This window comes from Balaenoptera physalus (assembly GCF_965194825.1).
Source record: "Balaenoptera physalus genome assembly, chromosome: 19".
Taxonomy (NCBI): Eukaryota; Metazoa; Chordata; class Mammalia; order Artiodactyla; family Balaenopteridae; genus Balaenoptera; species Balaenoptera physalus.
Genome location: NC_138900.1, coordinates 11,803,689 through 11,827,129, shown reverse-complemented (window position 1 = coordinate 11,827,129; position 23,441 = coordinate 11,803,689). Strand labels below are relative to the sequence as shown.

The window sequence follows — 23,441 nt, the reverse complement described above, 5'->3', positions numbered from 1 at the left end:
CCTCTTCCAGGGCAGGGCCGGGGCTCCAGGGGGGAGGGGGGAAGGGGTGGCCCCCTCCCCCCCACCAAGCCCTCCCCTCCCCCACTTCTCCCGATGGCCGGCTTCCTTGTCTCCACCCAGTCCTCGCCCCCCGTGGCCCCCCCAGGCCGGCCCGGCTAGGGGAGGGGGCGGGGGCCCTTGCCTGGGCCGGCTTCCCCCTCCCCCGGCTCTGCCTGTGCCCCCTCCCTTGCGTTTTCACCTTCCTCCCTCCTTTCCTCCCTCCTTCCCCTCCATTTGCTCCTTCCCCCTCTCCTCTCTCCCCTTCCCTCCTCCATTTTCTCCTTTCCCCTTCCTCCCCTCCCCGGCCCGTCCTCTCCTCTTCCACCTGTCCTTCCTCCCTGCGCCCAGGAGCAACCCCATTTTGGGTTAGTTGGGGGCCACTGCCGGAGGTGGGGGAGGGGGCCCTGTGGACTGCCCTCTCCCCCCGCCCCAGCCACACCGCCCAGCGTCAGAGCGTCTCCCCCTTGTCGTTCCTCGGGCCTCGAGGGAGCCCAGCCCTCCGTCCCACCAGGATCCGTGAGTGTCTGCAGGATGGGGGTTGGGCTGGGGCCGGGCCTGGGTCCTGGAAGGCTGGGCTCACTGCGGCCTGGTGGGGGGCCCCCGCATTCCCCTGCTCCCCGGAACGGCAAATACCCTCCCCCACCAGGGGCCTGCCCTGCGCCCTCCATCTCCTAGCCTCCTTTCCCCTTGGCCTTTCCTCACCCCTTCCTCTGGGTACCCAGCTCATCTTGCCTCCCAGCCCCCAGCTGCTGGGCTCCTGAGGGGCTGGCTGGCTCTTACTTGCGGTCTCACTCCCGCTCCGGGACTCCTGGCTGGTCTCCGCCCCTGCTTGCTCCAGCCTCGGCCCGCGGTGACCGGCTCTGCTCTCTCACTCTGTTTCAGTCGCTCTTCTTTCCTCTGAACCTCATCCTCTCTGCCTGCCATGCATCCCATCCCAGCCGGTCTCTATCTCCTGGAAATGTCTCTCCGTTTTGGAATCTCCATTTCATGTGTCTCTTGGGCCTCTCTCTGGCTCTGTCCAACTTGTTTCTCCTTGCTGTTAGCCCAGCCCTTTCTTGGTGTGTCTCTGCTGATCTCTGTCTCCGTCTCCCTCTCCTCCCTCTGTCTCTCAAAACTCCCCTGTCTCTCCTCTCTCTTTTGGGAGGATCCCATGCCTGGTCTAGCCCTCTCTCCACTGCCCTCTGTCCCCTGTTTGCTTTGCCTGTGCCTCTGCTGCCCTGTCTGCCTCTCTAACTCTGGGCTCGGAGGCCGTCTTCCTTCTCTTACTTTTCTGCTTTCTTCCCCCGGATCCACTCCTCGTCCTGTCTCCTCCATCCCTCACTCCTTAGCCACTGCCCCCCTCCATGGTTCACTTTGTCTTTTCTATGGTGATCTCCCCCCCACCCCCATTCTCTCTTCCCACTTCTCCATTCCCCCTGCCAGGCCTTTGGTTCCCATTCCTTCCCTCCCTTCGGGGCTTGCAGGCTCTGGGAATGACCGCCCCTTCCAAGGTGCTCTGAGTGATGCACCTCTGTGTGGGCTTGCCCCCCTTATGTGGGCGCTTGTCCTGTCTCCTGCCTGTGCCCCTCCAGGTCACTCACTCTTCCTCCCTCAGTTTCCCTCCCTGACTCTCACTTCTCCTCTCTCCTTGTTTGGGAGTCTGTCTCTCTATCTTGTGTCTGTCCCACTTGCCCCTTCCTCTTCTCGAGAGAAACTGTGTGGCTCACATACCTTTTCTCTCTGTCTCTTTCCGACTAGCCCTCGTTCTTTTCAGAGTTTTGCAATTTCTCTTCTCCCCATGGTTCCTGTACCTGTTAGCTGTTTTGCCTCACCTCATTTGCCCTCTCCCCTTTGCGATATCTCTCACTTGCCCACTTGTCTGTCTTCCTGCCCTGGCAGGGCCCTTTCCGCTCACTCAGCTGCTGTGTTTCCATCTTTATCTGGCTTTGCCTAAGTACCTGGGCCTGTGAGGCTCGGGCCTGATTCCCTGCCCCTCCTCTCTCACGCTCTCTGTGTTGTCTCTGTCCCCTTTGGTGTCCCACTTGTAGGTGATGTCTGTGTGTCCTTCTCTCTCATTTAGCCCCAGTTACTTACTTTTGGTCTGTCTGTTTTTCTGTCTGTGCCTTCCTGTGCCTCTGTGTCCATCTGCTGCCCCCAGCCCTGTCCCTGGACTGTCTCTTTGGGCTCCCACCTGTGTCTGCCACCTGTAGGTCCCTGCCTTTCTGGCCCCTGTCTCATTCTCGGTCTTTCAATGTATCCTCTACTCTCTGCTCCCTGATTTGCCCCCAGAAGCCCCTGGTGTCTCAGGATGACCCCCTCACTCCCGCCTCTCTCCTAGCCCCGCCCTCCACATCCCTCCCCCTGTGAATTCTCCTTCCAGCTTCTCCCTGCTTCCCTTGCTCCTCCACCCTTGACAGGCCTTCACCTTAGATGTCGATTACAGTCCACAGGCCCCAGGCTGTCCAGCAGGCCCTCCCATCCCCAGCCTGTCTTTCCCAGAGGTCCCGAGAGAGAGGGATCTGCTTGAGGTCACCTGGGAGTCGGTGGCAGAGCAGGGACTGAGGGGGGTCTCTTGTGGCCCTGGCCTAGGTTTTCTGGCTTCAAGGGACGATCTGAATTTTGCACTGTGCCTCTGTCTCCATTAGCAAGTTCCATTCTACCATCTCACCAGCTTGAGCCCTCCTTCCATGGGCATGAGTGGGGTGCGGGGAGCCCCCCAGGCTCACCTCACAGCACTCTAGGCCTCTCAGTAACCCCCTCCCATGGAAACCCCAGTGTCCCTTCCCTTGGGGGCATGGCCCTTGGCCAGGGGGCACCATGCATCTGGCCAAACTCATCCCTGCCCAGTGGTCACCCTGCGGAAGCCCAGGGCACCTGGAGCAGTTGTGGGGAGCAGAGACTCACTGTCTGCCCCTAGTCTTCAGCTCCCTGGTGCAGGGTGTGGGGGCACAGTTTGGCACCCGCTTCTGCAGACAGTGTGCCCCTTGCTTTACTCAGTCTTCCCATCCAGGTCTCTGGTGGCATCTCGAGTGGGTTTGTGTCCTCTCTCCATTCTGTCTTCCTGTTCTGTTCTGTGTCCCTCCTCTGTCTTGATTTCCCTCTCTTCTGCCTGCCTGCTCTCTTCCTCTCCCTGCCCTGCCCTTTCTCTCTCCATCTCCGTGTCTCACTGTCTTCCTCTCTCTTCCCTCTTTCTCTTTCCTAGTCCTGTCCTCATCTTCCTGTAACCCTCCTCTGTTTCTCTCCATTGCTCTCCCCATTCTCTTGTCTTCATATCATCTTTCTGTTCCCTTATATTTTGGCCTATTTTCCCTTTCTCCTTTCCTGAGTCTCTTGGTATCCCTCCCACCTCCGGCCTCTCCTCCTCTTTCTGTCTCTCTGCTTCCCCCCTTCCCTCTCTTTACCCTTCTTTTTTCCTTTTTTCTTTTTTAGTCCCTTAGGTGCCTGGGGTCTGACCATCTGACTCTATCTGTGTGTCTCCATGTGTCTTTCTCTTCCCAAGTTTCCTAACTCCTGGATACTCTCCCCTCCAGACCCCGGATGTCCAGGCCTCTCTCCCTGTGGGATTGTGGGAACCAGGGACGTCAGGAAGGTGGCAAGTGAGGCCTGGGATGGGGTTGCCTAGCAACCACTGCATCCTCTCCAGCCGGTTTCTGTTGCCTAGTAACAGCTGCCTGCCCAGAGACAGGGGCGGAACTGGGTGGGGGGGGTGGCACTTCCTGGTCTCCTCCTGGGGTGGAGATGGTTCCTGGAATTCGCTCTTACCTGAGATCCTTTTCATGCCTGCCTCCCATTTTGGTGGCTCTAGCAGTGTCTCTCCCACTCAGTGCCTGTGTGCTGTGGGCTTCTCCCTGCTAGTGCTCCTCTGAGTCTCAGCTCCCCCTACAGCGATGCCTTCAGTATCGCCAGCTCTAACGAGGGCAGGGCCCTTCAGAGCTCGGCAACAGTGTCCCAGGCTCTGTGGTCACCACCCCATCCAGCAGTCCCCAAAGGGGCTCAGAGGCCCCCGTATCAGCGATCTCCCCGTGGGCTGGGGGGTCTCCCTGCAGGTGGCGAGTGGGGGCCGCGGCAGCTGCGTCCCCATGAGGAGGGGAGGAAGATGCCGGCTGAGCTTCTGCTGCTGCTGATTGTTGCCTTCGCCAGCCCCAGCTGCCAGGTGCTCTCCTCACTGCGCATGGGTGAGGCCCTACAGCGCCCCCGCTGGCCCTGCCTCCTCACACACCCTCCCGGAGCCCTCCCTGGGGCTCTTTCCTGGGCCTGCCAGCCCCTCAGGACCCAGGGATCCGGGCCTCGGCCCAGCAGCCCCCCCGGCTCCTTCCTCCCCCGGACCTAGGAGTCCGGATCCCGGCTCTCTCCAACCTCAGATCTGGGAATCTGGAGCCCTGACCCCACCTCCAGCCCTCCCTCAGAGCCAAGGAATCCAGGAGCCCAGCCCTTCCTCCCTCAGGACCCAGGAGTATGGTCCCCAACTCCCGTGTCCCCTCAGCTGCCATCCTGGACGACCAGACAGTGTGTGGCCGCGGTGAACGTCTGGCCCTGGCCCTGGCCCGGGAGCAGATCAACGGGATCATCGAGGTCCCAGCCAAGGCCCGCGTGGAAGTAGACATCTTTGAGCTGCAGCGGGACAGCCAGTACGAGACCACGGACACCAGTGAGCAGGGCCACAGGGGCCGTGGGGTGAGGCAGGGCAGGCTGGTGGCCCTCCATCTGTTCCTCGGCCCTGGCCACCTCAGCTTGCCGTGTTCTCTTCTAGCTCCATCTGCCCCTTCCTTCCTGTCTGCACTGCCTTCTCCTTCCCAGAGATGGTGCTGCTGGGCCTGGGGCGGTGGGGAGAGCATCAGCCCTCGTGCTGCCCTGGAGGAGCTGAGGGCCTCGTTTGAAAGATAAGCTTCACAGCTGGCTGGGGACACTTAACCCCCCAGAGCTAAGTAATGAGGGGCCCAGGCAGCGAGGCCAGGGTGCCTCAGGGGCAGGGACAGCGAAGGTCTTCTGGAGAAGACTACACTGAAGCTGAGCTCTGAAAGATGAGCAGGATATAGAGGGAGAGGTGTTGCTCAAGGTACGCCCCGTGGAACACAGCCAGCCCTATAGTAGGGGTGCGTGAGTCTGCTGAACGCTCACAGACTGCGCGAATGTCCCTTGAACAGACGTGCTGGGGACATAGACCTTCGGGAGATGCCGCCTTCAAAGGTGTTTTAGACAGATTTCTTTCCTGCAGGCCTTTATCAGAGCCTTTGTTATGCTCATGTGTGTTTCAGATCACTGAGAGGGAGAATGGGGTCCAGTGTTTCCTGGACTTTTTTGACTGGTATAGCACAGAACACAATGAGAGACCGGGTTGGAGGGTATGGAGGGAGATGGTATTCCAGGCATGTGCCTGTAGTCTGGAGCTGGGGCGGAGGGGAGGGCTGAGTATTTGGAGCCAAGGAACTTGATGTGGGGTTGCACCCATCCTGAACACCTGGACTCAGGACGTATTTGGGGGGATCGTGAGAGACTTCTGAACTGGAGTGTGACTCGACAGTGGGAGGTGAGGCTGGACAGATTGACAGGCCAGCTCGAGGAGGTCTACAGGTCAGGCTCAAAGACGCTACCTTCACCTGCAGGCAGTGGGGAGTCGTTGATGGGTTTGGAACAGGGAGCTGGTGAAAGTGGAATCTGGAAGCTAGATTTGGGTAGCTGGAGAGGAGACTGGTGCGTGCCTGAGTTGACAGCCCTAAAGTAGGACAGGGGAGGAGGGGTCGAAGAGAAGCGGACAGATATGAGAAAATTGGGGGACAAAAAAGAGACAGGATTTGGTGACTAATTGGCCATTAGGAGGAAGACTGAAGGCAAGGACCATTTCCAGGTATTTGGTGTGTGTAAATGGTGGGACCCTCACCAACATGGAAGGCACAGAAGGAATAAGTTTGGAGGAAGATGAGACGTTTAGTTACGATGCTCTTAGTTGGGTGGCAGAAACCCAACTCAGGCTGCCTTAAGGAAGAAAGAGAACTTATCAGCTCATGTCACTAAAAGGCCTAAAGATTAATTTCAGGCTTGGTTGAATCCAGGTACCCAAATGATATCCCAGGATTGTTTCAGGCATAGCTTAATACAGGCACTCAAATGATGTTCCAGGAACCTCTGTGTCTTCATCTCTGGGTCCTACTTTCCTCTAAATTGGCTTCATTTTCAGGAGTACCCTCCCCAGCTGGTGGCAAGATGGCCTCAACTGCTCAAAACTTTGCATCTCACCAGTTTAGCAAACCCAGTGATAATTTTAGCAGGGGACCTGGGGAAGGCTCTCAGTGGCCTAGTTTGAGCCTGTCCCCATCTCTGAACCGATCCCTGTGGCCAGCACAATGTGGTCCTTTGATCCTGGGTCAGGTATCAATCAATTCTGGGAACCATGTGATTCCCTCAGGAAAAGTTAGGGTTCTGCCACGGGGATGGGCACTGGACAGGTAAAAACCAAGGCTTCCGCCCACCTCCCAGTCTTGAGATGCACGCATGTTTAAGGAGAAAGAAAATGGAAGAAAGAGGAGCAAGTAAATGCAACAGAGGAATGGTGTTTGGGGTGTAGAGTGTAGAGGGGACCGTGGCTGTGGGTTCAGGGTAGAGGGGCTGTTGGATGCACCTTAGGTTGTGCGTGGTTAAAAAGCTTAAGAGAGACAAAGGCTGAGAAACCAGACACTGGATTTGCAGCCAGAAGGAGGTCCTTGGTGTATCCTCTTCATTTCTTCCTTTGTTTCTCTCTTGGTCTGAGCCGGCCCTCTGTTGCCATGTCTCCCTGTCTCCTTCTGTCTTGTGCCCCCTCCTTTTGTCTCCTGCGGTGGGCTGGGTCAGGGACAGGGCTTCTGGGTCCCCAGGTGGTGGGGCAACATCAGGCAGCTCCATGGGGAGTGTCGGGTTCTCTCCTGGGCCAAGGCAGTTCCCTGAGGGCGGGGACAGAGAGGAGGAAGAGGGTCCCTGAATCTGCGGTCTCTTCCCACCCCTCACAGTGTGTCAGATCCTGCCCAAGGGGGTCGTGTCTGTCCTGGGGCCCTCCTCCAGCCCTGCGTCGGCCTCCACCGTGAGCCATATCTGTGGGGAGAAGGAGGTGAGGCGAGAGCGCGGGGTTGGGGTGGGGGGCGGTCCCTGGAGGCGAGGGCTGGGGAGGTGGGGAGCAGGATGGAAGCAAAGGTCCTTCTCTGTTCAGATCCCCCACGTCAAGGTGGGTCCCGAGGAGATGCCCCGCCTTCAGTACCTTCGCTTCGCGTCTGTCAGCCTGTACCCGAGTAACGAGGACGTCAGCCTGGCGGTCTCCCGGATCCTCAAGTCCTTCAACTACCCCTCTGCCAGCCTCATCTGCGCCAAGGCCGAGTGTGAGGGAGGAGAACTGTTTTTTATTTTATTTTATCTTTTTTGGACGCGCCGCCCGGCCTGTGGGATCCTAGTTTCCCCGACCAGGGACTGAACCCAGGCCCTTGGCAGTGAGAGTGCAGAGTCCTAACCACCGGACTGCCAGGGAAGTCCCATGAGGGAGGAGAGCTGGATGCCTTGTTTTCTATTTCCCCAAACTCCCCTTCCCAAGACATCTAGTCTCCCACAGTCATGAATGGCCCCCTGATTTTAAGGCCTGGGGGATCCAGACACAGGCTCTCCTAGTTCCCACCATCCCTTCCCCTTTAGGAACCCAGACCTCTGGTTCCACAGACCACCCCCCCTCCCCACCCACTCCCGCCCCCAAAGAGACTCTTTAGTCCGCAGATAGTGACTGAGCACGTGCTCGGAGCAGGGCACCTGCTAGGTCCCGGTGGTTTAGCAGTGAACAACGCTAGGCGTGGTCCCTGGCTTCCCGGAGCTCCTGGGCCACTGGGGGACACCGTGGTGAGCAGTTGTGATGCGGAGTGTTGCGAGCTCTCAGGAGTTAAGCGGGGGTGATCCAACCCTAGTCTGGGAGGTTCAGAGCCTGCCTCCCAGAGAAAGGGACCTCTAAGCTGGACCTGAAGGGTAGGGAGGAGTTGAGGTGCGAGAGGAGAGAGGGAGCATGTACCAAGCAGAGGGCAGGGCAGGGCAGAGGCGAGGCCCCGGGAGGCTCAGAGATGCTCCCAGTGTGGGAGCAATGAAGCAGGACCCGGGAACGGGGCATGATCACTGAGGGCCTTATGTTTCTTCCTGAAGACGATGGGGGCCATGGAAAGTACCCACACCGGGCAGGTACGAGTGTGTTGCAGGAAGAGCTCTTTGGCTGCACCATAGAGAGCAGACTTGGAGACTCCATGACACGAGATGTGGCATGGAGAGCGGCTAGAGGTGGGGAGGGATGGTCCTGGTTAAGGCTCAGGTGGTGGCACGGGGACCGAGGGGCCAGAATGGATTTGAGGAGAGTTGTGAGGGAACGGAGAGGGTGGGGTCATGGATGGTGACCAGGTCCTGCCCGAGGAGGAAGGGACAGTCAGTTCAGGGGCACACGTTGGGTTTGAGGTGTCTTTGAGACATTCAAGTGGAGACGTCTGGGAGGCTGATGGGCTTGTGGGTGCCGCTGGAGAGAGAGAGGACCGTGCTTAGTCACCTCCAGGAGGGAGTCCTCTTTCAAAAGGTATTCACTGCACACCTGCCATGGTCCAGACATTTTTTTTTTTTTTTTTTAACTTATTTATTTATTTATTTATTTATTTATTTATTTATTTATTTTTTTAAAATTTATTTATTTATTTATTTATGGCTGTGTTGGGTCTTCGTTTCTGTGCGAGGGCTTTCTCCAGTTGTGGCAAGTGGGGGCCACTCTTCACCGCGGTGCGCGGGCCTCTCACTATCACGGCCTCTCTTGTCGCGGAGCACAGGCTCCAGACACGCAGGCTCAGTAATTGTGGCTCACGGACCCAGCTGCTCCGCGGCATGTGGAATCTTCCGGGACCAGGGCTCGAACCCGTGTCCCCTGCATTGGCAGGCGGATTCTTAACCACTGCGCCACCAGGGAAGCCCTACTTATTTATTTTATTTATTTATTTTTGGCTGTGTTGGGTCTTCGTTGCTGTGTGCAGGCTTTCTCTAGTTGTGGCCAACGGGGGCCACTCGTGTGGTGCGCAGGCTTCTCATTGCAGTGGCTTCTCTTGTTGCGGAGCACAGGCTCTAGGCACGCGGGCTTCAGTAGTTGTGGCACGTGGGCTCAGTAGTTGTGGCTCGTGGGCTCTAGAGCGCAGGCTCAGTAGTTGTGGTGCACGGGCTTAGTTGCTCCGAGGCATGTGAGATCTTCCCGGACCAGGGCTTGAACCCGTGCATTGGCAGGTGGATTCTTAAGCACTGAGCCACCAGGGAAGTCCCCAGACATTGTTCTTGGTATTAGGGATGTGGCAGTGCATGAGCCAGGCCCTTGTCAAACCTAATGAGAAGAGCCAGGCAGTGGACATAGAGAAGACGTGGTCTGGTCAGGAGTAGTGAGTCCTGTGGACAAATAGAGGAGGATGACGGGAATTGGGAGAGCTGGAGTAAGGGGGTGCAATTTGAAATAGAATGGTTGGTGTGGGCCTCACTGAGGAGGTGATATCTGAGTAAAGGTCTGGAATGTGGGGATCTGGAGAGAAGCGTTCCAGGCAGAGGGAACAGCCAGCGCAGAGGCCATGGGGCACGTGTGTGTGTGCGTGTGTGTGTGTGTGTGTGTGTGTGACAACAAGGAGGCCGGCGTGATCAGAGCCAAGCGAGTGAGAGAGGAGGAGATGAGGTCAGGGACATAATGAGGCGAGTGGGCAGACGGAGTAGGGCCTGGGAGGCCGTGAGGACTTTGGCCTTCACTCTGAACCAACGAGAAGCCGTTGGAGGGTTTGGAACAGAGGAGGACACATCTGCTTTCCAGCAGCACTTCTGGCTGCTGTGTAGGGAACAGACCCTCTGGGGGCAGGCGTGGCCGATGTCACAGGCGGGAGATGGCAGCGGCTTGGGCCAGGGCCGTGATGGGGACGCAGTGCCACGGGGTGTGTTTTGAAAGTAGAGCCTGGGTGGATTGGCCGTGGGCGTGAGAGACAGACAGGGGCCGGGCTGCCATCAAGGGCTCTGGCCTGAGCGCCTGACCCGGCAAGGTGTGGTGGTTTGGTGAGGAGAGCAGATTGCGGTTATGCACACGTGAAGCGTGCGACACTTGTCACGCAGCCCGGTGGGGGCACAAAGGTGACAGGAGATAGCGTTCTGGAGGTCGGGGGAGGTCTCGGTTGGGACTTCAATTTGAGAGGACCCGAGCATCAGGCCCCTGGGCCCAGCACCCCAAGAGAGCCAGCTGCACTCCGAACTGCCACCCCACGTCCTGAGCGAGCCCCGGTCCTCTCCCCAGCTACCCCGTGCCAGAGAGGAGGGAGCGGCCCCCCCGCCCCCCATCTCCAGGCACACGGAGGGGCTCTAACCCAGGGCCCCACCCGTCCCTCAGGCCTGCTGCGATTGGAGGAACTGGTGCGCGGCTTCCTCATCTCCAAGGAGACGCTGTCGGTGAGGATGCTGGACGACAGCCGGGACCCCACGCCGCTGCTCAAGGAGATCCGAGATGACAAAGTGTCCACCATCATCATCGACGCCAACGCATCCATTTCCCACCTCATTCTCCGTAAGGTGGGTCCCCACCACCCGCTCTGATTTCCCTACAGGGTCAGGAGCAGAAACATGGGGTGACAGAACGAGTCAACCAAGGCCCACGGGCCTCAGTTGTCACGTGGCGGTCCGGAGCCCCGCTTCCTACGTGCAAACGCTAAATAGGAAGTTTTGTCTCTCAGCTCAGCTGCTTGCCGGCTGCACCCTTGGTTGGACCCTGGACAGTTGCCTTCCCTCTCTGTGCATACTTGCTACCTCAGTGGGGTGCCGTGAGGGTTAATGAGTGAAAGGTGGGGGAGCGCTGGGACAGCCCCTGGTCCAGAATAAACGCGGGCGTAGTGGGAGCGCCCTGTCATCTTTACTGAGTGCCTCTCGTGCTCTGTGTTGGGGTGTTTGCGCACCTTCTTTAATTTGGCTCTCGGGACTTCCCTGGCGGTCCAGTGGTTAGGACTCCGTGCTTCCACTGCAGGGGGGCCCTGGTCCTATCCCTGGTCGGGGAACTAGGAGCCCACAAGCTGTGCAGTGTGGCCAAAAAAAAAAAAAAAAAAAAGGTAATTTGGCTCTCACCCCAACCTGCAGGCCAGGGCAGGTATGATACCATTTTTTGGATGAAGAAGCAGGGGTTCTGGGCCGGCGGGGAATGGACTGGCTCAAGGGCACCACCCAGGAAGGGCCAGCGCAGGACCTTTCCCCATGGGCCCTCATGCCATCCAATGGTGACCCACATTCACTAATCATTCATTGCTCCCTGCTCTTAATTTTTCCTCATAATCTAATCTGTATTATTTATTTTTCTCCAGTTTTTAAAAAATTAAAACCATATATCATTGCCGATCGTAGCTAACAGGAAGAAGTGTGGACAGAATCCACAGGGCTCTTGAGGCTTAGAGAAAAGATTTCGGGCTCTGGAGGCAGACAATGCAGGCCTGGGCCGGGGTCCCAGCCCCTCTTGTGTGAGCCAAGTGACCGGTGGTCACTTTCCTCTCGAGCCTGCATTTTTCCGTCCTGGAATGGGCTTTAACCCATGTGATAAAATCTCCTGCCACACAGGCAATGCAATCTGGTGCCATTTCATGTTCTAATGCTGGTAGCGGGACAGAACTGGGCACTCCTAGCATGGAGACGTCTTCTAGCTTTGTTTTCCCTGAGGACTGTGAGAAAGGGGCCTCACAACACGAATCTTGAGATTTATTTATTTTTATTTATTTTTTATTTATTTATTTTTTTTGGCCGCGCTGCATGGCTTGCGAGATCTTAGTTCCCGACTAGAGATTGAACCCGTGCCCCCTGCAGTGGAAGCGTGGAGTCCCAACCACTGGACCGCCAGGGAATTCCCGAATCTTGAGATTTAAATTGGATGCCTTTCATTGCAAAGTGCTTTCAAAGATTTCAGGGGGTAGTTTTTCTTACCTGTGACCAGGCTGAGCCCTACACATTAGCAGCCCAGACTTGGCTTTGGGGCAACCTGGGGGTTAAGGTTAAGGTTAAGGTTAAGATTACCCTCCCCCGCCCTGTTTCTGAGGTGTCCCTTTGCCTGTCTCCAGAAGGTAGTCTTCTAAGTGACCTAAAGAGGGAGGCGGGCACTTGAGAGTGTCATTCTCTCCTCCAACAAAATCTTCATCCCCCCTGGGGCACTAGTCACCCTGCGGGACATGAGCGACCAAGGTCTCCCTCTGCCCCCACTGGTCTCCTTTTCCCTGTCTCTCTCTGTCTCTGGGTGTCTCTTACTGTTCCTCATGGGGTGTCTCCTTGCAAGGCCTGTCTCTGAATCTCTCTTGCTCTCTCGGCTTCTCCCCGTGTCTGCCTCCTGTGTTCTCCAGGCCTCGGAGCTGGGAATGACCTCAGCGTTTTACAAGTACATCCTCACCACCATGGTGCGTACCCCCTGCAGCCCCCGAAGCCCCCATCTCCCTCTGCAGCGTCTGCCCTGACGCGGGCCCAGCCCCTCCCTCACCCCCTCTTCTCGGTCCCAGGACTTCCCCATCCTGCACCTGGACGGGATCGTGGAGGATTCCTCCAATATCCTGGGCTTCTCCATGTTCAACACCTCTCACCCCTTCTATCCTGAGTTTGTGCGCAGCCTCAACATGTCCTGGAGGGAGAACTGCGAAGCCAGCACCTACCCCGGCCCCGCGGTGAGCTCACACCCTTGCCCCCGGCACACGGGCACACAGACACTTCCGGGGCCCCTTCAGGCCTTGGCCGGTTGTGCTCAGAACCCTCCGGTGCCCCACTCACTGTCTGAGAACATCCACGAGGCCTCGCAGCGCGGCCCTGAGCTAAGTCTGACCCCTTTCTTCCTCTCCACCTCCCAAGCCGCTCCAGCCACTTGGGTCTCCTCCAGGTGCCTCTGCTGCCCCAGCACATGCGCACCTCAGGGCCTTTGCACTTGCTCTTCCTGCTGCTTTGCATGCACTTCCCCAGGGAACTAGCAATTCGCTCCCTCCTCTCCAAGTTACTGCTCAAATGTCCCCCTGTTTACAAAATGGCAAACTACCCACTATTTAGCCGCCTTTCCTGCCAGATTTTTCTCCATAACATCTATCTTTGCTTATCTAATCACCATGTGGCTTGCTCTATGTTTTGCTTAGAGGTATGTACAGATATTTAGGTTGTAAGTTCCATGAGGGCGGGCGTTTCTGTTTTGTTCACCATTGTATCCCCAGCATCTAAAACCACCTGCTCAGGGTAGGTATCCGATAATATATGTTGAATAAATGCAAACATACAAAAGACGCATATTTATGTGTATTTGTTCACAAACATCTAGCCATACACCAAGATACCGAGACACTCCTACGTGCACAGAAACTCACACAGACACTGAGCCTTGCAGTCAGACACGTGTGTGCAGGGCCATCGCACACGTACACGGACAGGGGAGCATCCATCCGCACCCCGCACCTACCTACCCAACACGGATACTCAGACCTTCACCCCACCCAGCCAAGACACGCTCTCCCACACACACGTCCCATGTTGGCCGTCACCGCTCGGTGGCCAGTTTGTGTCGAGCCCTCACTGTGTGCCAGGCGCTATTTTGAGCACTTTGCATGCATTGTCTCGCTTGAGCCCCACATGAGCACTCGGAGGCAGAGATAACAATCACCCTTCCTTTACAAGGGAGGAAACTGAGATTCCGAGAGAGGTGTGGACTTGGCTCTCTACAGGAAATAGTAGGGCCGGGCCTCCAGCTCACAGCCTCCCAAGCCCTGGACTCATAACCGTTACGCTCTCCTGCTTCCTGCACATCAGGCCCACCCTGTACATAGACAAATAGGCACGTTTGTTCAGCCCCACCCACATAAATGTGTCCCCAGACACACTCAGACAGGGGCTGTGGCTGTCTCCGCCCACCCTCCATGACCCTACATCAGCCAAAGACACGCGGATCCCTGCGCCCACCAACATCCCCCCTGAGGGTGACAGCTGGCCGTCCCGGCAAACCCTCTCAGACGTGCCCTTCCCCAAACAGACACGGGCCGCACGCGGTCAGGAAGAGCTGCCCCCCTGGCGGCGTGGGCAGCAGGCACGTCTTGCCCACTGTCATCTCCGATCCCCTAGAATCCCCTCCTCGCTCCTGACCTGCGTGGTTTTATGTTCCTGGAGAGAGGAGAGTTGTCTCAGGGCTTGGGGGTAGCACCACGGGGCTTTGGGGCTCCCCTGGCTGAAATGTATCTTTCCCATCCCTCCCCATCTCTGCCCCCCTCAAAACCCCACACCCCAGCTGTCAGCTGCCCTGATGTTCGACGCCGTGCACGTGGTGGTGAGCGCCGTCCGGGAGCTGAACCGCAGCCAGGAGATCGGTGTGAAGCCCCTGGCCTGTACGTCGGCCAACATTTGGCCCCACGGGACCAGCCTCATGAACTACCTGCGCATGGTGAGCCGGGAGCGGGGAGGGCCGTGGGGGCGTGGCAGCCTGCCTCCGGGGGGGCGGTGCTCACTGTGTCCACCCTGCGGCCCCCCTGCCTTGTCCCCCCACCTCCAACCCCGGCCCCCGCCTCCTGCTCTCCCTGGGCCTCACTCTCCCGTCTGTCTCTCCTCTCCCGGCCTTCCTCTGCCTGTCTGCGCTTCTCTTGCCCCGCTTCTTTGTTCCATCTCCTCTCGTTTGCTGGCACGTGGTCTTACTCGTTTAACTGTGGTCCTTCCTGGTCCCTCTCCCTCTCTCTCGTCTCCTCCATCTCTGTCTCTTCCCCTCTGGGTCCCTGCCACCCTTCCCTCTGCCCTCCTCCCGCCCTGCTAGGTAGAGTATGACGGGCTGACTGGGCGGGTCGAGTTCAACAGCAAAGGGCAGAGGACCAACTACACCCTGCGCATCCTGGAGAAGTCTCGGCAGGGCCACCGTGAGGTGAGCATTCCCTGGGACGATGCCAGAGCCTGGATGGGGCTGGGGGCTGGGGCAGGGCGGGGCGGGGCCCAGGGGGCTGAGGCCTCCTCAGGCAGGGCCTGTGCTGACCGTGCCCTCTCTGCGTCAGATCGGGGTGTGGTACTCCAACCGGACCCTGGCGATGAACGCCACCACCCTGGACATCAACCTGTCGCAGACACTGGCCAATAAGACGCTGGTGGTTACGACCATCCTGGTGAGTGGCCCTTGTGGGGACAGGCGGTAGATGAAGGTGCCTTTCCTGAGCGGTGCCCCAGGCCAGTCCTAGTGAGGAGGAGGGATGCCTGGGCTGGCACGGCACACAGACCAGTGGGGACGTGACCCAGGCACCCAACAACTCCTGATTGTGGCCGCGACGTCACCAACCTAATTGCTGCTGGAGCAGCGGTGGGCACAGACTCTGTCATCAGAGCCAGGTCCAGCCCTGGGTGCTGCCAGCCCGCTGATGCACGGCAGAGATGGGAACGACTGGCATCATGAAGATTCCACGAGGCGGTACAGGCGGGGCGCCTCTCGCGGCGCCTGGCCCAGGGTAGGCCCCTGTAAATCACCATTGCTAGAGCAGTCGTTTTGTCACATTTGCCCACCGAGTGTGTTGACACATGCCACCTTATTTAATATCCATCTTGAAGAGGCTCAGAGAGGTGAAGCGACTTGCCCAGGTCACACAGCAAGTATAAGACATAGCCAGGACGAATGCCATGTCTCTTATAAGGCATAGCCAGGAGGGATGCCGCGTCTCTGAGTCTCCAGAGCCCGAGTCTTAACCACTGTGCTCTGAATGTCCAGTCCTCTCCTTCCTGAGCACCAGCCGTGGAGATGGTCCTGTAGCCCCTGGGGTGTCACTCCTGCATTTTACCAGGCCAGAGACCGAGGCGCCTTCGTGTGTCAGCGAGGATATATGGAGCACCTGTTCTGCACCAGGCACTGTGCTAGGCCCTTGCAGGTGTCACTCATTAAACCTCTCAGCTAGTCGGTGAGGTTTGTCCTATCTTCCTCCTTTTGAAGGTAAGGAAACAGGTCACAGGGCGAGTCCCTGCTGGAGCCGAGTGACATGCTCGGAGCCCCTGCCCTCTCCCCTGCACTCTGCTGCTTCCTGCCAGGAGGTCAGGGAGGGGAGACGCATGGGACCTGGGGAGCAGGAGGCTTCCTCGAGCAGCTGGGCTTCGAGGCAGCTGGGTCCCTGGCCCGCTGGCATCCGTTGTCTGGGGGAAGCCCCTCTGTAACTGTGAGGTGGGCCGGCTGATAGCTGTGGATGCTGAGGTTGAGAGGATGACACAGGTTCCGCAGGACGTCGGAGACCCCCTAAAGCAGCGCGTCACAGAGCTATTTCCTCTGTCCCTAGGGAGCTCCTGACCTAATGTGGACCTCCCCCTGGGGAGGGCCAGATGGCTTACAGACGGGAAACCAAGCACTTCATAACAGCCTCACTCAGGGGCCCTGAGGACCAGGCCAGGCTGGCTGGGAGAGGGAGCACCTCTGCACGTGCGGGAGTGGAGTCAACCCCAGAGGCTGCCTGGGGTTCTCGGTGGGGAGCAGGGGCAGAGGTCAGGGAGCGGATATCAGGAGAGCAGAGCTGTGATGCCAGGAGGCGGGGGGGCTTCCGGTCTTTTCCCACACTTGTCTCCCGTTCTCCCCAGGGCCCCTGAGCCAGTGTTGCCCTCTTCCTGACCTTCATTCTTCTCTTGATGGAGTCATTCATTTGCTCATTCATTCCACAAATATTTACTGAAGCTGCCCTGCGCCAGACCTCACACAAATTCTGGAGGCGGAGGAATGAGTCCCAGGTGGTCCCGTGGTCTCCCTGTCCTTGAGTGGCCCTGGAGTGGGGGGATCCCAGTCTGATGGAGACAGACCTGGACACAATCATTTCCACACAGGGTAATAAGGGACCCCCACAGAAAGGAGGGGCTGCCTCAGCCTTCAAAGGCCTGAAGAAGGCTTCACAGAGAAAGTGGTGTTAGACGGGGCTTTAGAAGCTGTGTAGGAGTTGGGTGCACAGAGAAGGAGGGGCCTGGCCTTCCAGGCAGCGGGAACCACAGGAGCAGGGGCCTCAGGAAGTGTTTGCCATATCGGATGCGGAGGCAGCGGCCTCAGTGTGCACAGCCGGACCTGCCCGTTTGTTCACTAACATTTTCAGACTTGTGTTTCTGGGCTGGGCCTGCTCCAGGCACCTGGGGATTCAGACGTGAGTCAACCTGGGCACCGGGGACAAGAAGCTCTCAGGGCTTGTCTTATTCCCTGCTCTGTCCCTCGGGCCTGGGGTGGTGCCTGGCGCCTAACAAACATGGCGGGGTGGTGAGTGCTGTGACAGAGGTGGGGAAGGGTCTCTGGAGAACTTAGTTATGCTTATCCTGGTCGTTAGAGACCGTTAAGCAGGAAGGGGCAGGGCCAGATCTGGGTGTCAGAACAGCTGGGCCCTGAGGGAGGCTGCAGGAGAGAGAGACGCCCCAGGTTGGGGAGGGTGAGGCCTGAGCTGTCTGGGGCCGTGGGCAGGGAGGGGATCTGATGTGGGATGTTGATGGGCTGGGCTGGGGGAGGGAGCAGGAGGAGGTTCTTGGTGGGGTGGAGGCTGGGGCTGTCCCTGGGGTGGTGCCCACACATCTGGAGCTGAGAGAGGGCGGGCTGGTGCCAAGACCGAGAGAGGTCCCTCAGGGAAGCTGGGGGAGCAGGAGAGGCCCCAGGGGATGAGGCTTTGCAGGGCCCTTCCCCCAGCCCCAGGCCCCACCCCCTCCCAGGGAGGTTCTCCCTTCATCAAGCTGTGACATCTCATCCTGCTCTTCGGTGCCTCTGGGGTCAGACAGACCTCACTTGCATTCCTGGCTTTGCCTGGACCTCAGGTCATCCAACTCTCTAGGCTCCATACCTTCATCTGTAAAATGGGTCTAATAGTCCCACCTTGAAGGGCTGTGGGAGGATGGCATGAGATCAGCAGGCCCCCCTGGCAGTGTCCTGCTAGGAAGATGTGCTGAGCACATGTGAATCCCTTTTCTCTCCCCATCTGGCATCATCAGTAAGAATAACAGTCGGGAATTCCCTGGCCGTCCAGTGGTTAGGACTCTGCGCTTTCACGGCCGAGGGCCGGGGTTCAATCCCCGGTTGGGGAACTAAGATCCCACAAGCCGCGTAATTGGGCCAAAAAAAGTAAAGAATAGCAATAATCGTGGCCAGAGTCTTTGAGCTGTATGCTGAGCTCTTTGCTGGTGTTACTCGGCGTTCATGGCAGCCCTGAGGCAGGTACCGTTGTGAACTCCGATTTTCAGACAAAACTAAGGCGCAGGAGGGTTAGGTGACGTGAATCGCGCAACTAGAGGATGGCAGAGCCCACGTGCTTCTACCTTGCGCCACACCACGTCGATTTCTGCTTCTTTCCAAGCCCTCGCTTCTGCGTTCTAAGCCTGGCCCTGCCGTCCGTACACTTTGTGACCTGGATGGGTCTCTTCTGTCTGTCCTCAGCTTCCTCCTGTAAAACGAGGGAACTAAAATATTCATAATAAACTGAAGGGGGTAAACTAGATCGGGATCCTTTAAACTGCCCTCCAGGAAGTCCTGGATATGGAATTGGGTCCTGGCATCATAAAAGGGTCCAGGCAAGCAGCTTGTGAGGAATGTTCTAGAACCCACCCTACTTTAACATTTCTTAGTTTCAAGGGATTTTTATAGAAGTGCAACATGCATACAGAAACTTGCACAAATCATTAAGTGTACCACTCACTGAATTTTCAATAACTGAACACACCTGTGAGACTGGCTCTCCCACCCCCAGCTCTCCATATGCCCCTTCTGGTCTCTAACCGCCCCCCAGGTTAGCTTTGCCTGCTTTGAACTTCACATAAATGGCATCGTATTCTATGTTCTCTCTCTCGTCTGCCTTCTTGGGCACAACACGTGTTTGTGAGATTCACCCACGTTGCTACAAATAGTTTAGTCTCGTTATATGTCCTGTTATATGAAGGAGCCACGATTAACTTACCCACCAAATTGATGCGCATTGGAGTTGTTTCTAGTTCTTTTGCTATTGTGAATAGTCCTGCTGTGAACACCCTACCACACGCCTTTCGGTGAACGTGTATAGGCATTTCTGTCGAGTGTATTTGCAGGAGTGGAATTGCTGGAGTTTTCCAGCCTCGGTAGATACTGCCAAAGCATTTTCCAGAGTGGCGGTACTACTCCCCATTCCCACCAGCAGTGTGTGAAGGAGAATTCCAGTTGCTCCTCAGTTTTGCCGGTGCTGAGTATAGGAAGTTGCCACCTCTATTGTAGTCTTAACTTACATTTCCTTAACGACCATGGAAGGTGACCACTTTTTCATTTAGTGCCTATTTGGAACCTTCTTTTGGGAAGTCCCTGCTCAAATCTGTCTCTATTTTTAGAAAATTGGAATATCTGATCTTTTTATTGATTTGTAATCTATTCATATGTTCTGGATATAAGTTCTTTGTTGGAATATGCATTGCAGAGAACTTCTCCCACTTTGTGGCTTGCCTTTTCACTCTTGGTGGTATTTTTTTTGGCTGTGCCGTGCAGCTTGTGGGATCTTAGTTCCCCGACCAGGGATTGAACCTGGGCCCTCAGCAGTGAAAGTGAGGAGTCTTAACCACTGGATGGCCAGAGAATTACCCCCAATGGTATCTTTTTTTTTTTTTAATATTTATTTATTTATTTGGCTTATTTATTTATTTGGCCGCGCCAGGTCTTAGTTGCGGCATGCGGGATCTTCGTTGCTGAGTGCAGGATCTTCGTTGCGGCGTGCGGGATCTTTAGTTGCAGCTTGTGAACTCTTATTTGCAGCATGCGGGATCTAGTTCCCTGACCAGGGATTGAACCCAGGACCCCTGCATTGGGAGCGCAGAGTCTTAGTCACTGGACCACTAGGAAAGTCCCCCGAGTGGTATCTTTTGATGAAAAGATTTTTAATTTTCCTAAAGTCCATTTTATCCTTTTCTCCCTGCTTTACGGTTAATGCTTTTATTTATTTATTTATTTACTTATTTATTTATTTTTGGCTGTGTTGGGTCTTCGTTGCTGCGTGTGGGCTTTCTCTAGTTGTGGCGAGCGGGGGCTACTCTTCATTGCGGTGTGTGGGCTTCTCATTGTGGTGGCTTCTCTTGTTGCAGAGCACGAGCCTTAGAGCGTGTGGGCTTCAGTAGTTGTGGCGCATGGGCTTAGCTGCTCCACGACATGTGGGATCTTCCCAGACCAGGGCTCGAACCCGGGACCCCTGCATTGGGAGCACAGAGTCTTAGTCACTGGACCACCAGGGAATTCCCCCCAGTGGTATCTTTTGATGAAAAGATTTTTAATTTTCCTAAAGTCCATTTTATCCTTTTCTCCCGGCTTTATGGTTAATGCTTTTTATTTATTTATTTACTTACTTACTTACTTATTTATTTTTGTCTGCGTTGGGTCTTCGTTGCTGCGCGCGGGCTTTCTCTAGTTGTGGCGAGCGGGGGCTACTCTTCGTTGCGGTGTGTGGGCTTCTCATTGTGGTGGCTTCTCTTGTTGCAGAGCACGAGCCCTAGAGTGTGTGGGCTTCAGTAGTTGTGGTGAGTGGGCTCAGTAGTTGTGGCGCACGGGCTTAGTTGCTCCACGACATGTGGGATCTTCCCAGACCAGGGCTCGAACCCATGTCCCCTGCATTGGCAGGTGGATTCTTAACCACTGCACCACCAGAGAAGTCCAGTTAATGCTTTTAGAATTTAAGAATTCTTGGGATTTCCCTGGCGGTCCTGTGGTTAAGACCCCGCGTTTCCAAGGCAGAGGGCATGGGTTCGATCCCTGGTCGGGGAACTAAGATCCAACATGCCACACAGCACGGCCAAAAAAAAGAATTCTCTGCCTACCCCAAGTTCATAAAGCTAGTCTCCTATATGCTTCTTGAAAACATAATAATTTTGCCTTTTACATTTAGATCTACAATCCACCTAGAATTGATTTTCATGTATTATGTGAGGTAGGGGGGATCAGAATACATTTTTTCCATATGGATGTTTTATTGAATGGCACCATTTATTAAAATGTTCATTCATTCCCCCTTCAGCACAGTCTTACCCTTGTCATAAATCAAGTATCCATTTATGTGTGGGTTTCCAAACTCTCCATTCTATTGTCTGTTTGTCTGTCTTTGCTCTAATACCACATTGTCTTAAACACCACAGTTTTAAATTGTCTTAATACCCAGTAGGGTAAATCCTCCAGTTTTCATGTTCTTCTTTAGGATTGCTTTGGTTCTTTTGATCTTCTACATTTCCATATGCATTTAAATATCATCTCTAAAATTTAAAAAATATTTTAATATTAAAATTTTAAACTGGGGGTGGGACAGAAGTTAATTAAATAGAAGTAAGTAGCATTCAGTTTAATTCTACATTAAATAGAATTCAAAGCGTGTGGGGAGGGGAGGAGTGAAAAAATCCATCCCCTTCCCTCTCCCGTCCCCCATTTTTTTCCCCATCCTCCCAGATATGTCTGAGCATGTACAAGCCCATACCCACTTTTTCCTTCACAAAGGATAGCATATTGTACACGTTGTTCTGTAGCTTGTTTTTTTCCTCTGAATATATCTTATAGAACTTGTTATTTTAGTAGTTGCCTGGGATTCTTTGATGACATCAATAATCTTTTTAACCTGTTCCAAATTAAGCTGTTTCAGTCTTTGTTCCTGATACAAGAAATGCTGCCATGACTCTCCTGGACCTATATTTTTGTGTACAGGTGCATAGCCATTCGTAGGATGAGTTCTTAGAATCAGACTTAGCAACATCCCACTGTCCGTCTGTAATGCTGGGCTTCTGCAGAAGATTCTTTTTGAAGAAATCTGAAAACCTTGGATTAGAGGCTTCTTAAAACTCTTGGATCTGATGGTCTGGGACTGCAGGTTGAGTGCTAGATCATTGTTTTCTGACCTTGAGTTCTGTTCACAGGCCTCAGTCCCTGTTTTTGGCTCTATCAGCTCCCACCCGATCCTGAGGCCTCGAACCCAAATCCACAACCCAGGTGCCTCAGTCTTGAATTTGAAGATCAGCTTGGCCTGGTGGAAGGAACAAGGACTTTGGAGAGCACAGCAACTGAGTTTTGAATCCCAGCTCTGCCAAATCTCCCCTTCCTACTGCCCTGCTTCAGCTGTGTGACCTTGGGCAAGACACCTGACCTCTCTGAACTTCGGTTTCCTCCTGTGTACATCAAGAGGACTGTATGAGCGCCTGCCAGCTCTAACACTGGGTGTTTGTCTAGAGAATTCCTGATTTCTGATTCTCTAGCTTTGATACCCGGCCAGACACCCCCGTCTCTGTGTCTAGCTTCTCCCAGGTCCGCTCTTGTTTAGTCTGGCATAGGGCTTAAGAGCAGAGCTTTGGACTCAGCCTGACTTGTCCATCTCAGCCACTCACTACTTCACTTCTCGGGACCTGTGTCCTCATCTCTCAAATAGAGGTAATAATACTGACCTCCTACGCTGACAGAATAGCTGTCACACAGCAAGCCCACAAGAAATGCTAGCTGCTGCTGCTATTATTAGTATTATCTCATTCCTACTCCCGGTTCCACAGTTTTGGATTTGAAAATGTGGCTTGGGAGAGAGAGAAAAGCACTGACTTCCCTCCATCCCATCTCCCCTCAGCTCTGGGGCTTTGTTGGGGTCCTGGTATCTAGTCTATAGGTACCTTATAGTACCTATCGCTGTATAACAAACCGCCCCAAAACCTGGAGGCTTCCAACAATAACGATTATTATTTCTCACAATTCTGTGGGCCAACTAAGCAGTTCTGCTGAGCTCACTGTGGTTGCATTCAGCTGGTGTCTAGGCTGGGCTGTTGGCCGGCACGTCTCGGTTCACCCATTCTCCCTCATCCTTCAGCAGGCTGGCCTGGGCTTCCTTTTTTTTTTTTTTTAATTATTTATTTATTTGGCTGCGTCGGGTTTTAGTTGCAGCACGCGGGATCTTTCGTTGTTGCACGTGGGCTCCAGAGTGCGCAGGCTCAGTAGTTGCAGTGTGTGGGCTTAGTCGCCCCGCAGCATGTGGGATCTTAGTTCCCTGACCAGGGATCAAACCCACGTCCCCTGCATTGGAAGGCGGATTCTTAACCACTGGACTACCGGGGAAGTCCCTGGCCCGGGCTTCCTTACACTGGGGTCCCAAGAGATCTCTCTGAGGGCCCAGGCTCTGAAAGTCACACAGCACTACTTCCAACGCATTCTGTTGTCCAAAGCAAGTCTTAAGGGCCACTCAGACCCAAGGAGTGGAGAAATCCGCTTTATCTCTTGACGGGAGGAGCTGCAAAATACTGGGCATCTACCTCAGAGCTCAGTAATTATGTGCTGAATGAATGAGAGGTGGCAGAGGTCACTTGACCTCTGTGAGCCTCAGTTTCCACATGTGTAAAGTGAGTCTAAGGATACCTCCCGTGTAAGGTCACTGTGAGGAATTTTTTTTTTTTTTAGTGGCTGTGCCACACAGCTTGCGGGATCTTAGTTCCCCCACCAGGGATTGAACCTGCGCCCT

At 55.4% G+C, this 23,441-nt stretch overlaps 1 protein-coding gene across 3 annotated transcripts in view; it reads left to right on the top strand.

Moving 5' to 3' along the window:
• The window catches only part of GRIK5 (glutamate ionotropic receptor kainate type subunit 5), a 50,677-nt gene continuing 27,236 nt past the window's right edge, over positions 1-23,441 (top strand). For 2 of the 3 annotated variants that reach the window (XM_082438593.1, XM_082438592.1), the window contains exons 1-11: positions 1-555; positions 4,065-4,193; positions 4,502-4,666; positions 6,999-7,096; positions 7,196-7,361; positions 10,397-10,575; positions 12,375-12,428; positions 12,528-12,689; positions 14,282-14,434; positions 14,798-14,902; positions 15,030-15,137. In XM_082438593.1, the coding sequence (XP_082294719.1) occupies positions 4,115-4,193; positions 4,502-4,666; positions 6,999-7,096; positions 7,196-7,361; positions 10,397-10,575; positions 12,375-12,428; positions 12,528-12,689; positions 14,282-14,434; positions 14,798-14,902; positions 15,030-15,137 (1,269 nt within the window). In that variant the 5' untranslated portion in view covers positions 1-555; positions 4,065-4,114. Of the gene's footprint in view, positions 556-4,064; positions 4,194-4,501; positions 4,667-6,998; positions 7,097-7,195; positions 7,362-10,396; positions 10,576-12,374; positions 12,429-12,527; positions 12,690-14,281; positions 14,435-14,797; positions 14,903-15,029; positions 15,138-23,441 lie in introns of those variants that run through there. The other variant, XM_082438594.1, reaches the window with a different exon arrangement.